The sequence below is a fragment of the Sciurus vulgaris genome (genome assembly GCF_902686455.1).
Source record: "Sciurus vulgaris genome assembly, chromosome: 7".
Classification (NCBI taxonomy): Eukaryota; Metazoa; Chordata; class Mammalia; order Rodentia; family Sciuridae; genus Sciurus; species Sciurus vulgaris.
Genome location: NC_136467.1, coordinates 96,968,298 through 96,983,886, shown reverse-complemented (window position 1 = coordinate 96,983,886; position 15,589 = coordinate 96,968,298). Strand labels below are relative to the sequence as shown.

Sequence of the window (15,589 nt, the reverse complement as noted above, 5' to 3'; positions counted from 1 at the left end):
TTACCTCATTTTTAATTCTATGAATAGTGCATAAATTTACTGCATAAAATTCTCAAGCCACAAGTTACAAATCACTATCCAGTTATAAGACCAACACCAACAATTTCCATCTAGTTAACTTAGTTATCCCAAAAGGTATTCTTAGGAAAAGATGGAAAAATTATAACTTTAAATTTTATTCCCATCCTGTCTGGGATAGGTATAACTTTAAGAATTTTTAAGATTTCCTGTCCATTCCCAAGTACAAGTTCTGCATAACACATAATATCAAAAATATGATGGATTTTTATTCTATGACTAAGTTACGATATGCTGTCTAGTACAGTTGGCTTTCAAATGGGTGATTATCAGCATGGGACTAATCTATTTAAAAACAGGTTTTTCTTGCTAGTCATAGAAGAAAAAAACCCATAGAGCTGAAGTACAAGAAGATTTATTAGCTTTTAGTTTAAAGAGAGAGGGCAACGAATGCAAGGGATTTTGGTAGCCTCTCGGAGTGGAGAGCAGCCTCCACCAGACAGCCAGCCAGGCAACAGTGGAACTCAGACCTAGAATCGGCCTCAAAGAACTGAATTCTGTCTGGGTGAAGTGGTACTTTTCTGTAATGCCAGCGACTCTGGAGACTGAGTTAGGAGAATTTCAAGTTCAAGGCTAGCCTCAGTAACTTAGAGAAATCCTCAGCAACTTAGCAAGACCATGCAACAAACTAAAAAATTTAAAAAAGAACTGGATATGTAACTTAATGATGAAGCACCCCTGAGTTCAGTCTCCACTACAAAACAAAACAACAACAACAAGAAAAAGAACCCTGAATTTTGAAGAAAACAGAAATGGAACTGGAGGGGAAGTTGGGGGAGGACACCACACATGCATGTCAGCTCACACACACGCACACAGAATTTCCAAATGAGAGTCAAGTTTTGTTGACACACTGACTTCTGTCTTGGGATACCCTGATCATAGAAGCCAGCCATGCAGTATCTGACTTCTGATCTACAGAATTATGATCTAATAAATGTATGTTGTTTCAAGATGCTGAATTTGTAGAAATTTATTATGCATAAATAGATATGCATTGTCTCCTCAACATCACCATAGTAAACAGCAAGTAACTGAGTCCTTTACAGTTCCAGAGACAATACTAATCAAGCAAAGCAGTGGTTAGGAATCTTATCACCAAGATGTGGTGACCTCTTTAATTTTTGTTGAAGTAATGCATGGGCCTTTGTACCCTCAGACTGTGTTTCACTATCACCCTGTTCTGCCTTGTATCATGTTGGAGAAGACCTCATCAATGAAGGCAGCTTCTACCAGTGGGAGGCACTAGTACCACAGTGAGGATACAAGGAAGGGAAAACTCAAGCATCCTTAAAACTGAAATTCGGATTTCCCCAATCAGCATTTTCTCTTCTTCCCTCTTCTGGAAGAAGATATGGTTGATGACTACAATTTCCTGGAACATGATGCTTCTGCTACTGCTGCTGCTGCTCCTCCTCTGCCTTGTCCTCCTCTCCTCTTTCTTCTCTCTCTCTCTCTCTCTCTCTCTCTCTCTCTATCCCCCTCTCTCTATCTCTATCATCTCTATTTCTATCTATCTCTATCTCTATCTCTATCTCTTATCTCTATCTCTATCTTTACCTCATTCCTATGGAATGTTTGAAACAGCTCCTTAAAGGGTTGCATCTGTAACAGTAGCATACTGTTTTATTTAAATCCTACATTGTCCACAGTATTCTGTCGTGAATGTATTAACTAGCCCTTCCTGAGGGAGGATGGTGATTCAATTTTTGTCTAAGAACATGACCGCATATGAACAAAAGGCTACAAAATATTTGTAAGTATGTAGGTCAATCATGGACTCAAATCTGTAGTTTTTCTTTCTCAAATAAAGTTCAAGCTGAGCAATAAAATCTTAGCAATGAACAAAATTTATAGGTCCGGGCTGGGGAGATAGCTCAGTCAGTGGGGTGCTTGCCTTGCAAGCACAAGGCAATGGGTTCGATCCACAACACCACAAAAAAAAAAAAAAAAAAAAAAAAAAAAAAAAAAAAAAAAAACCTTATAGGTCCATAATTCCATGAATTTATAAAAAGTTGGAAGAACTTTATAAATTTGTGGAATTTTGCTCAAAGTGGGGGTAAGTTAGTCCTATTTTTGCGGGGGAGGGGTACAAGGATTGAACCCAGGGATTTTTTACTACTGAGTTACATCCCCAGTCCTTTTTAAATTTTTAAATTTTGAGGAAGGGTCTTGCTAAGTTGCTGAAGATCTCTCTAAATTTCTAAGATTGGCCTTGAACTTGTAATCCTTCTTCCTCAGACACTCAAGTTACTGAGATTACAGGTATGTGCAAGTGCGACTAAGTTTAAGTTTTATGGGTGAAGTCATTATAAATGTGAGATAGTCCATTGTTTATATTGTTTGATAGGAGATAGTAAGGCTTGTACTTTATTTATTTATTTAAGAACCAAAAGGAGGATGGTGAGTTCAAAGCCAACCTCAGCAACTTAGAAAGGCCCTAAGCAACTCAGGGAGACTCTATCTCTAAATAAAATACAAAAAAGACCTAGGTATGTGGCTCAGTGTTTGAGTATCCCTGGGTTTAATCTCTGACTGCAAAACAAAAGTTTGTCCAAAATTTTATTGGCTTAATATTTTTACAGAATCAGTCAACTAAGTCATGAAAATAAAATAACAAAAAAAGCAACACAAATAATAGCAATAATTGACAACAATATAGGGTAAAATTTCTATTAGTAATAAAAATAAAACTTTAACCTTGAAAAAATGAAAATTACTCCAGAAAAATATGATTTTTGAGGCCACTTTTGTCTTGGAGTATAATTTTGTTTTTCTCATTGGATTTGGCTACTAGATCTCCAAGGTATTTACTTCTGTTGGGATGCTTCTGAAGGCAAAAAATCATTGCTTTGCTAAACAGTTTTAATTTGCAAGAACAAGTTCTAGAAAACTAATGAATACAGAGATAAATATCTTAGGGATTGTACTGAATCAGACTATTTTTTCCAAGTCTGGCCAGAGGAAGTTGCAATAAGAAAGGAGATGGAAAGCACAGCTCAGGGGAGAAGTCAAGGTCAATGCTAGAGACAGATGCTCAGGCAACAGATATTATTGCAGAAAGTTGTTGAAGCAAGAGGTTGAAACATTGTTTTAGAAGTAAGCCTCAAAAGCATATGTGCTAAGTGTGTAGTATGTGCCAGAGTTATCTTTCAGACTGACCAGGCCATTTCCCAGCTTAAAAAAATCATCAGTGGTTTACCATATATCTTAAGGAAAAGAAAAACAAATTAATCTAATATACAAAGTCACTGACTATTTTTCATTACTTATTTTTTATCAAGTTTTCACACATGCTATGTTAATTCCTACATACATTTTTCTCTTCCTGAAATTCCATTAATGTCCTCTATTCCCTCCCACAATCTCAGTAATCTTGGTACTCAGCTTTTGATTCAGTTCAACAAATCCTTAGAAACCTTTGATGGTCTCTAGTTTTTAATGTATCACCACTGTGGTTTCATGGGATACTGTGAAGATCTTAACCACTGTCATTATCTAGCATATTGTGATTGTTGCTTTATACATTTCCCACTCCCGGTAGTCTATAGCTTTTTAATAACAAAACCAGTCCTTCAGTGTCTAGCTCAGTGGGTGAGAAATGCTGAGCTGGAGTCTTCAGACAAGATCCTACTGTTTTTGGTTTCCACTGAAATTTACAGGAGACCTACAGAACAAGCTTGTTGAGCTCAGTAGGTACGTAAATCAAGAATCAAACAAACTACTACAAAAAGGTTCAATCATATAATAACTATGCATATGAAAATGAGTTATACATACAAAACATTTAGGAACAGGTGTACATAAATAATATATTTTAGTACATTTCTAATAAATATATTTATTTTCCCCTTTTTCTCCTAGTAAATGAATAAGAACACACACACAAAAACCAAGTTACATTTTTTATTTTTGGACTTATCTCTTGGATAGTGGATTAGATTAATATTCCCTTCATAATAAATTTGCTCTGCATACCTTTCTGCTTTTTGGACATAAAATTAGAGAACTAAAGTCCTGGTCAAAATAAAACAACTTAATAGAAATCAGAATAATCTATTTGTCAATAGATATTTCTTTGATGGAACATGCATATTAGTAGTTTACCTCTAAATTTTAAGTAGATAAGATTGTATCCATTTAACATTTAAACTTTCTACAATGATTAAATTCAAGCACATACAAATTATTGTTGGTCTCTGCAATCTTAATCAAAGACCAAAAAGCATTGCTCTTCTTATGATCTTCTTTTGCACTTTTCATAACTGACAGTGGGCTTTAAAAGCATAAATATTTTGAATTTTAGAGTTAAATGCTTGACTGTGGCACAGTTCATGTTGGAAACGTCACTGTTTTGAATTTAAATTAAAATACTTTTATTTTACTTTAACTCAACATAATATTACATTGACAATCTACTGAGTGTCAGTCATCATTTTAAAGAATTTATAACTGTTACAATAACTGCAGGAGCAAAATATCAGTGTCACTAATAGAACTGTATTTCTAAGGCTCAAATATCAATAGAGTCCTCTAAATTGTGATTTCCAAATTCCTATCTCACTGAAAACAAATTGCAATTTTCCTGAGACCACGGTCTATGAATCATCAGCCCTAGAAACTGGTACCTGACACAGAGCTCTGAGTGTGTACAAGAGCCACTCAGGAGTCAAATGCTCTTAACCCTACTGTTTCAAGAAGGATAGATGAAACTAATGGACACTATAGCAGATTTATGGCTCATGATGTGAGCACTCAGGATTCCCCAACTATTGTTTAGTAACAGGCAAGTAGAAATTTAAATTCTCTTTTATTCTTACTATCAACTATCTATCCCATCTCCTCTCCTTACTAGTATTCATCTGAGAACTCATGGGAAAAGACATTTATTTCATGAATCATTTTCCATTTCCTATAATGGAAATAATGTCTTCATTCTCTGAATCCCCGTAATTCTTATTTTTTCGTTTTATGACATCTTTTTCTATTCTGTATTTTAGTTTTTCAATCCATGTCTTATTTGATATTTATGAGTTTGGTATTTATGATATTTTATTTGATATTTATGAGTTTATTAATTTTTAAATCATTATCTTAAGTAGACATGTTAATCTAAACCAGAAATATGCACATATTAAATGCTAAAAATATCTGGTAATAAAAGGTGTTCTTTTTTAAATAACAACCTCACTTCTTTTATTCACATTTCTTGGAAACAACTAGCCATCTTTCCTACCTGTTCTCCCAGGGGCAATGACTGCATATATCCAAATATATCAGCCACACTTATCATTCAGGCTTGCTCACCTATTGGCACTACATCTTGAGCCAATTTAAGCAAATCAAATTGGACTCCCTTCCTTTATTTTGACAACCACAACTTTATATAGTGACATATATATGTATATATCCTTATAAAACATGGTAGTTAATATACTCTATCATTTATTTATCAATTTTTCTCATGAGCTGGTATATTCTACTACAGTTATGTGACAGACACATACCAATGATTCATTAATACACCAATATTTTACACTTTCCTTTAGCTAGTATATCATTTAAGACATGATTTACATTCATATCTTAAAATATTAAGCAGAATGTCTTCTGAACACGATTAAACCTATTTCAAATTCCATAACATATTATCACAATACATTTATCTTTCTTCAGATTGAAATGGGCTAGGTTTACAGTTAAGTTGTTTTTGAAGCTGAACTTCAAGCTCCCAACCTCCCCTCTTAAGGGAAATCCAAGAGCAAATGACATGAAAACATTTACACAAATTAAGGCAAAAATAAATAAAGAACAATGGCACAAGGATATCATCTCTTACTCAAAATAAACCAAATACAGCAAGCAAAATATTCTAAGCTGCAGATATGCACCCGTGAGCCACATGGAGAGCAATAACCAACAGGTCTTTTCCTCCTTAACCATTGACTCTTTTCTGTGTTTCATTTATTTTTAATTAAAGGTGGGGAGCTTAAAGCAGGTGCATTGAATATGAATGGAAAAGGACACAAAGGCCCCAAGGGAAGCACTAAAATCCTCCTGTTTTTCATGGCAATGCCAGAAAGAACAGAAAAGCAGACATTGGTGTATATCTTCAAAGAAATGCTGTAGATTCAAGTTATCACATTTTCTCTGACTTCCTAGCTAACATTTAATTATTTATAGTATAAACTGGCAGGTGTGAAATGCACACTTTTATTCATTATAGTGTAAGACCATGTAGAATAAGACATTTTGTTATAAAAATATCAGAGGTTTTTTAAGAACTGTAGTTAGTCTATTCAGCCTGCTGAAACAAAATGTCATAAATTGAGTGGTTCATATACAACAGAAATTTAATTTGCACAGTTCTGGATGCTGGGTAGTCCAAAATGAAGGTGCTGAGAGATTTGGTGTCTGGTGAGAGCCTGATTTCTCATAAATGGTGCTTTTGAGCTAGCTGTGTTCTCACATTGTCTCATGTTAACCCTGAGATCTATATAGTCACCTCCCCAAAGGCCCAACCTCTTATACTCTCACCTTGAGGGTTAGGGCTTCCATACATGAATTTGGGCAAGGAGACACAGCCATTCAAATCAGCAGACTCTATGAGTTAAAACTTCTTTAAAAATCAAATTTATTTCAATTTATATATAAGAACACAAAAGTATGCATGTTAATTGGGTACCATGTGATTCTGACATATACACATATTTTATGATCATATTAGACAAATTTATATTATTTTCACTTCTTTTTGATGATAGTATTCAAAATCTTTTTCCTCTAACCTATTGAGATAGACTGTATGCACTCTCTATTGTCATCCTATAAGTAAGGTGGCACACTAGAACTCCTCACTACTATCTAACTGAAACATAGAATCCACTGATCAACCTTTCCCCATGCACTTCTTCCCTCTACTTCCCAAGTGCCTCTGATAAATACTATTCTACTCTGTTTCTATGATTAGAAACTTATACTCCACATGTGAGTGAAATTGTGTGATACTGGTAATTCTGTACCTGGCTTATTTCACTTAACACAATTTTCTCCAGTTCCATTCATTTTGTTGCAAGTGGCATAATTCCATTATATTTTAATGGCTGAATAATATTTCTAATGTGTATATGTACTATATTTTCTGCTTTCATTCATCAGATGATGGACACCGGACACTCAGATTTTTTTTCTACTTCTTGTCTACTACGAATAGTACTGTGATGAACATGTGTGTGCAGATGTCTCTTTGACATTCTCATTTGAGTTCCTTTGCATATGTATCTAGTAGTGGGATTGCAAGGTTACATGATCATCCTGATTTTAATTTTTTGAAGAACCTCCATACTGTTTTCCATAATAGCTGTATGTTATGGTGGGATGTGAGGTGTCCCCCAAAAGCTTACATGTGAGACAATGCAGGAAGGTTCAAAGGAGAAATGATTGGGTTTTAAAAGTGTTAACCCAATCAATGAATTAATTTCTCATAGGATTAATTGAAGTATTAGGATGTGGCTGGAGGAGATTGGAATTGGGGTGTGGCTTTCAGGTATGTATTTTGTATGTGGAAAGTGGAGTCTCTCTGCTTCCTGATGATGCGAGCTGCTTCCCTCTGCCATGCTCTTCCTCCATGATGTTCTGCCTCACCTGTGGCCCCAAAGAATGGAGCCAGACTTCTATGTACTAAGACCTCTGAAACCATGAGCCCTCAAATAAACCTTTCTTCCTTTATGGTTGTTCTGGTCAGATCATTTAGTCACAGCAACAAAATAGCTGACTAAAACACTGTATCAATTTTTATTCTTACCAACAATGTGCAAGGCTTCTTTTTCTACACATTCTGACCAGCATTTGTTTTATGACTTTCTTTGGTAAATGGATGGAGCTGGGGTCTATCTTTAATCTTTTAATAGCCATTCTTAATAGCATGAGGTGACATCTCAATGAATTTTTGATTTGCATTTCTCTGTTGATTAATGATGTGGAACATTTTTTCATGCACTTATTGTCCATTAGTATGTTTTCTTTTGAGAAATGTCTATTTAGATTTATTGTTCAATTTTTAATGAAGTTATTTACTTTTTGCAGTTGAGTTTTAGAGTTTTTAAAAAAATTCTCATTATTAACCAATTTTCTGAAGTATGGATTTGCAAATATTTTCTTTCATTCTCTAGGCTTTCTCTTCCTTTGCTGTAAAGGAGTGTTTTAGTTTGATGTCATCCCAATTGGACTCTGTTCATTTTGGTTTCCTGTGCTTTGGGGTTTGTCCTAGCAATACTTGTCCATCTCTATGCCCTGAAACATTTCCCCTACATCTCTTCTTACGTTTTCATCATTTCATATCTTGTATTTAAGTCATTAATTCACTTTACATTGATTTTTGTATCTGGTGAGAGATAGGGCTCTAGTTTTATTCTTCTACATGAGGATGCTCAATTTTCCCAGACTCTTTCTTTTCCGATGTATATTCTTAACACATGCAGGTGGAAGCAAATGGATGAGTTAACTTCTAAACTCTATGTGTAAGCTATGTCTATGTGTAAGCTGTCACATTGTTTTAATTACTATATCTTTGTATTATATTTTGAAATTAGGTAGTATAAAGCCACATATCTTGTCTTTTTGCTTAATATTGCTGTTGCTATGTGGAAATTATTGTACTTCCCTGCAAATTTTCAGATATTTTTCCAGTTCTGTAGAGAGCATCTTTGCTATTTTTATAAGAATTGAATTGAATGTGTGGTCACTTTGGGTAGCACAGATATTTTAACAATATTGATTCTACCAATCAATGAACACAGGTTGTCTTTCCATCTTTTTGTGCTATTCAATTTATTTTATGAATGTTTTATGGGTTTTTATTGTTGAGATTAGATTCTTCACCTATTTTATGCATTATGTGAGGTAATGCATTCAAAACAGCCAGGAAAATAGTTAGTGCTTTATAAAGGATAAATAATTTTAATGGTAGCTCATGATTCAAGTGATACTTTAAATCACTCTATTATTGTAGAAATGGATGTATTACATTTTAATGGTGTATGACATTGTATATAAATTATAATATACTACTAAATTTCCTATGGACATGTTAAATACTTTTATTATACAACTCAAAAATTATGCTGCATAGTATATACTCAAATGAACTGAAAATTAAGTTCACACAAAAACCTGTACATGGACTGGCCTTAGTGGTGCACACCTGTAATCCCAGCAGCTTGGGAAGCTGAGGCAAGAGGATCGCCAGTTCAAAGAGAGCATCAGCAATTTAGTGAGGCCCTAAGCAACTCAGTGAGACTCTGTCTCTAAATAAAATATGCAAAAGGTTAGGGATGTGGCTCAGTGGTTAAATGTCCCTGAGCTCAATCCCCTGTACCAAAACAAAACAAAACACTTATACGTGGATGTCTATAGCCACTTCACTCATAACCACCAAAACTTGGAAACAACTAAGATGTATTTCAGTAGGTGAATAAATGAATAAATTTCAGTATATCTAAACAATGAATATTATTCAGTCTTAAAAAGTGAACTTTCAAACAATAAAAAGATATTGAAGTACTTCAAATTCGTATCACATAGGAAAAGAAACGAGCTTGAAAATTCTACATACTGTATGATTTCAACTAGACAATACTGTGATAAAAGGCAAATTATAGAGTTAATACAAAGATCAATGGTTATCAGAGGTTGGGAGTTAGAGATTAATAGGTGAAACATTGAGGATTTTTAGACTGGTGTAATTATTTTGTATGATACTATCATGGTGGTTACATGTAGTTAAACATTTGTCCAAACCCACAGAATGTATGAAACCAAGTGTGATCTCGAATATAAATTATGGACTTTGAGTTACAGTGATGTACCACTTTGGTTCATTGACTATAAGAGATGGCACAATCTGATGCAGGAGGGTAAGAGTGAGGGAAGCTATGGATGTATTGTGCTATGGGTATACAGGAACTCTTTGTACTTTCTGCTTACTTTAGTAGTGAACCTAAAACTATTCTATAAAATAGAGTCTATTGAAAAATATTTTCTAAGCATATGCTGTGGGCTGTTGAAAAGTTTCCCTGAAAAGGAGATATAAGCCAAAATTAGAAAGATTAATAGAACTAGGATAGTGAACAGAATGGGTCTGGGGATTATCCCAGGTGAACTCAAGTACAAAACAAACACCTGGGACTTAGAAGTGTATATTTGATCAACTGAAGACTAAACTGAAGGCTGCAACACACAGAACTAGGAGGAGATCATCAGGAGGTAAGGCTAGAAAAGCCATCAGGAAGGGGCCTGATCGTGCAAAGTCTTATGGACCAAGGCAACATCGCAAGATTTTGGAAAGGAGTTTGAAAACCAGTCTATGCTTATATTTTATTTTTTATAAATTATTATTACTTTGATTGCACATATTTGCAGAGTACATCATAGTAATTCAAAACACGAATTCAGTATGTACTGATCAAATCAGGGTAAATAACCCTGATGAAAAAAATCTCATTATTATTATTTCATGTTTTGAGGCTTAGACCTCACCTCTTCCTGTTATTCATAAAATATGTATTATTTAGGACTAGGGAGTATTGCTTAATGGTAGAACACTTGCCTAGTATGCATGAGGCCCTGGGTACAGTTTCCAGTCCTACATAATTAAATATATATAAATGTATTCTTATATACATATACAATATATTTATATACACATAAATATATTTATATTACATAAGTATATATATTAGGTTATTGTGAACTGTAATTCCTCTACTGTGCTTAGAAAACTTGAATTTATTACTTTTAACATCATCTAAATGCATTCTAGCATTTGTTATCCAACCTCTTTCTATACCTTCTCCCATCATCCTTCCCAACCCCTAGTAATCACCAATATACAAATAAATCAACTTTTCTTAGCATTTACCCAACAGCTAAAGATAGTGAAATTTTGTTATGAATCTGTTAGCTGTTTCAACTTTATTATTTTGAGATATGTTAATTCATATTATTTTTCCATTTTTAACTGGATAAAAAACTCAATAAAAGGACTGAGGATGTAGCTCATTGGGAGACCATTTGCCTAGCATGTGTGAGGCCCTCAATTAGATCACCATCACAGGAAGAAAAAGTAATATCAAGTAAATAAATAATCCATTATGCCTTAATTTTGAAGAATTGTTTAATAGTATCTTCTATTATTACTTCTACCAATATTACATGTAGAAATCACAATAATAAAAGGGTGAGAAATGGTATGGAAAAATAACACTGACTTATATGTTTGGGCACTTAAAATTCTACACCCAGCTCTCCAAAGGACTAATAATGATATTTCAGTTGTGGCTGAGCTTTCATCTCATTCATATCCTCTTCCTGTACATTAGAAAACTAAGCCTTAGAGATATTTACATTTAATTGAGGTCTAGGATATTAATTCTATTCACGTTTAAGATGATGGATGTTGCCAAATATACTCCAGGTTTATATCAAATATAATATTATTTTTTTCAGCCTTGTTTAAGGAAAATAAAACAGATACAAAAAGATGAGAGATGGGTGATCATCACCCTTAATATATAATTAGGTCTGTTGGATAGCCCTAATTCTACTATGTTCAATCTACCAATAAGAAAAATGTTCTATGTTACTTAGATTATGGATAATAGTTGGACCATGTCTATTTATAGAAGATATAGGACAGTTTGTTATTTACAATAATCTACTTCTGAAAATATAAAACTACATTTTCCATTATAAAATATTTGTATTGAATGCAAATTACTTCCTCTTTGCACAGTAAAAATATATCTTCATTCCAGTTTGCACTTTTTTCCTCCTCAAAAATCATCATAATCCTTGAGTTATAAAATATTAACTCACTGTTTTTGGAGCACATGTGGAAATGTTTTGAGGGGTCGATCGAACTATATTTTCTGATGTCTACTGATATTTAGCCTCATTAACAGTTTTGAGCAATCCCTCAGGGTGGTCTTCCTGTATGAGGCTCAGATTAAATGCTAGCACTTTCAGAAATGCTTATCTAAACCTCAGGAGAAAGTCCTACTCTTTTGTCCCTTGAGAAAGCTCTCCTAATGATTTGCACATTGTTTGCCAATTGCCTTATAATTTTTTCAATATTATTACCACAAACAGTGTCCTCATTATTTCCTTCATTTCCCTCATCATGCAGCTTCCTGCAATTTGAACCCATGGCTGACTTCATTATTATCCCCTGCATGCTCATCTGCCGCATGTATGTCAATGGCCACGGTGGGCAAGAGATTAAAATCAATTAATTTTTTATATTGTTTTGGGGATCTACACAAGATAATGCTCAATATATATTGAGACAAAGTATTAAATCTCCCCTGAAGAGAAGAATTGTTGCTGGTTTATTAACACATTCAAAAGGTGTGAGCCTATCCTTTTTGCCTAATATGAATGTAAGAATGGTGTGTGTTCCTGGATTTCTCTATAAGATTTTCAACTACTTTGCTATGGTGAGTGTCCAAAGAATGAGCTTTGAATGATCTAACATACCAAAACTTTGTTTTCTACTGTATATAAATGTCAAAAGCAATAAAACACCTCTTTTCTTTAAAAATGAATTTGGAACCATCCCTGCCTGACTCGCTCTCTTTGCTCAGTCTCACATACATATTCTTGTTACTCTCTTTTGGAGATCACACTTGCACATGCCCCCAACTCCTTGTTCTTCACCTTTGGCTTCTGCCCTGGGGACTCTGATTGAGATCCTTGTCCTGCTTATGACTGTCCTGGTCATTATATGCTCCTGCCCACAGCATCACATGACCTACTTCCTGGGTTTGATCTGCCAACCATTTAATACCAAAGAGAGAGAGCAAATGAACTGGTATCTAACATAGTACCAATTTACGGAGTGGATTCTTAATAAATATTTAAGATAAGTAATGAAAAAAATGAATTAGGTGTTTGTCTAAGAATTGTATCATTGCTTATTTACTCTATGAGGAAAATAAACTGTTAATACTATGAGTCATGGCATCTTGAACACAGTAAATACTTAGCAAACACTTGTGAACAATGTCATGAGGAAATAAACACCCAAACCACAGTCAAATATCAGACAGTCTTGCTACCCTCTGCCCTGCTTCTTGGGTCTATACTTTGAGGATGACATTTAAAGTCAGGTACCACAAATATACTATATTGCTGGAGAACTTGGAGCTATTTCTTCTCATTCAGAAAAATAGTTTCTTCTTTTTTTCTCATTGTGTTTAATATAAATACAACTTCCACAGTACATAAATATCTCTGTTCTAGTTTATAGAATGTAATCAACTCTTTTATTGACTGCTGTCATTTGCAAAATGCAGTGAGCCTGATCCATTGACAGCCATGGGTTAATGTATGGATCAATCTCCTTTGCTGGAAATTCATTTACGGAGAAAATGAGCAGTTCTGATCAAATTAAAAAGAAGAAGATCATTTGTCTTGAATTTTTTAGCAAGTCAAGGGCATCCAATAAATTGTATTCTGTCACAAATTTTTATACATAGCCTTTGAATTTCAGAATAATGTAAGTACTTTCACCTTGTTTTGATACATTTTTGCAATTGGATCTGTTAAAATGAATAATCCACACTAATTATCAGCTTGTCAGCAATTGTCATGACTTTAAACATGAAGATAAACCAGGGAGTTCATGTGTTTAATGTTATCTACCAAAAATTAATTCTTTGAAATAAAGTAAAATAAAGCTTTCAAACCTCCTATCCAGCAGGGACTGTTCAGTCCCCAAGTTATTTTTAATAAAAAAAATATTGTAGACATATTAATCTTCTCTAATCCTACAAACATGTTGCTGAATTAACATTTTATATAACAGTATAATTAGTGAGAGCTTTTAAAATAGTGTAAATAAATAAAAGAAATATGAAAAGTGACATTTCTCTAAAGGTGTAGCAAAAGAGAATTTTGGAGGCAAATTCAGGTTAACATAAATGGACTTAACATGAGAATTACTAAGGTTTGTTCAGACAAAAGATACAATGCTTTGTATTTTCTTGGTGTTTCTTATTAAATTACAAATGTAATACTTGAGTATTCCTCATAATTTGAAAACTTAATGCCATTTACAGAGATGTTATGTTATACTGTATTGGCTGTGTACAAGAGTAAATATATAAGATGATTTATAAATTTTGATTTTCTAAAATGGCTTTCTCAAATTCTTTTGGTATAGTTATTGACCATTTTTTGTTAAAAAGCCTTAATCATCTCCAAAGATTTTTGCTGATCTTTTTTTCTGATCTTCCAGCTCTGGAAAGATATCTCTAGCTCCAGTTGTTCTTGTGCGTCTTCTTTAGACACCAACCAAGCCTTTTCTCTAACCTTGGAGTAGGTTCCCTGAATACAAATTTCTCTAATTATTTTGCTTTAGTCTTTTAGTTAAGACTGGTCCATCTATCAATTATATTGATACATTTAATATCTAAATAAACATTAAAATTCCTGATAGCAGTTTTGTCAAATGCTGTTCTCTAACTATATTCATGTGCTGTGGTCAGTTTTAATAAAGTATTGTGGTCTAAAGCTGTATTTTAATAGAGACATTTTTAGCAAGGGAAGTCCATTTTAGTGTTAATGGAGTTCAGTCTAACTCAAATTTGCTGAAGAAGCAGATTCATCCTCCTTGAACATACAATACTCTGAGCCCACCCTGGAAGTAGCACTGTGTCCTTGGGCAAGACAGAAATTCTGCCAAGACTCTGACAGTATTAAGCAATTCCTCTACTGGCATCCGCCTTCCAAATGCATTAAACATTAAAGGACAATGCATTAAGTGACTTGTACCTTGGTATGGATCAATTTATTAGAATGCTTTTCTCCTAAAAGTGAGGGCTGAGGGTGCAAGTGATGGATAACAAAAAGGGTAAGGGGAAAGCTGAACAAAGTGTAGTGTGTTCAAAGAAGGAGAGAAGCACTGGAGATTTTTACCAAGCCCATTTTCATCATATGTTATTCTATTATTTCCTGCCTTTAAAATACAATGAAAAGAGCAATTATCACAACAATAATCTCCGATAAATAATCTTTACCACAGATCCGGGTATGCATAAACAAGTGGAGCCAGATTCATCTTCCATGCATAACCTGGGACTACATGAGGGGGGAATGTCAAGTCCCTTCTCACAGTGATGTCCAGACCATCCTGTTAAACAAAACCCCAAACAGACATTTGATTTCCAATAATAATAATAATGGCAATAGCTTATTTTTATTGGTATTTACTATTTGTGATAACTGGCCTAGTTGTTTTATACAATTTATACAATTGTTTTATACAATTATCATCTTCTTGATCATTTTATCAGGTAGTTATTATTAGTATCTCTAGTACTTGAGGAGATTGAACTCAGAGAATTTAAAAATTTTCTCTAAAATCACATATTATGTAATAGTGGAAGCAAATGCATGTCAAAATAAAAGTTTTAGACTTTATTCATGATGTCATTCAACAATATATCTTCAG

The 15,589-nt window shown here is 33.9% G+C and overlaps 1 protein-coding gene across 1 annotated transcript in view; it reads right to left on the bottom strand.

The window, feature by feature from the left end:
• EYS (eyes shut homolog) overlaps positions 1-15,589 on the bottom strand; it is a gene marked incomplete at its 5' end in the record, with an annotated part of 1,696,555 nt that overhangs the window by 771,068 nt on the left and 909,898 nt on the right. The window contains 1 exon segment of the mRNA XM_079147376.1: positions 15,156-15,268. Coding sequence (XP_079003502.1) covers positions 15,156-15,268 — 113 coding nt within the window.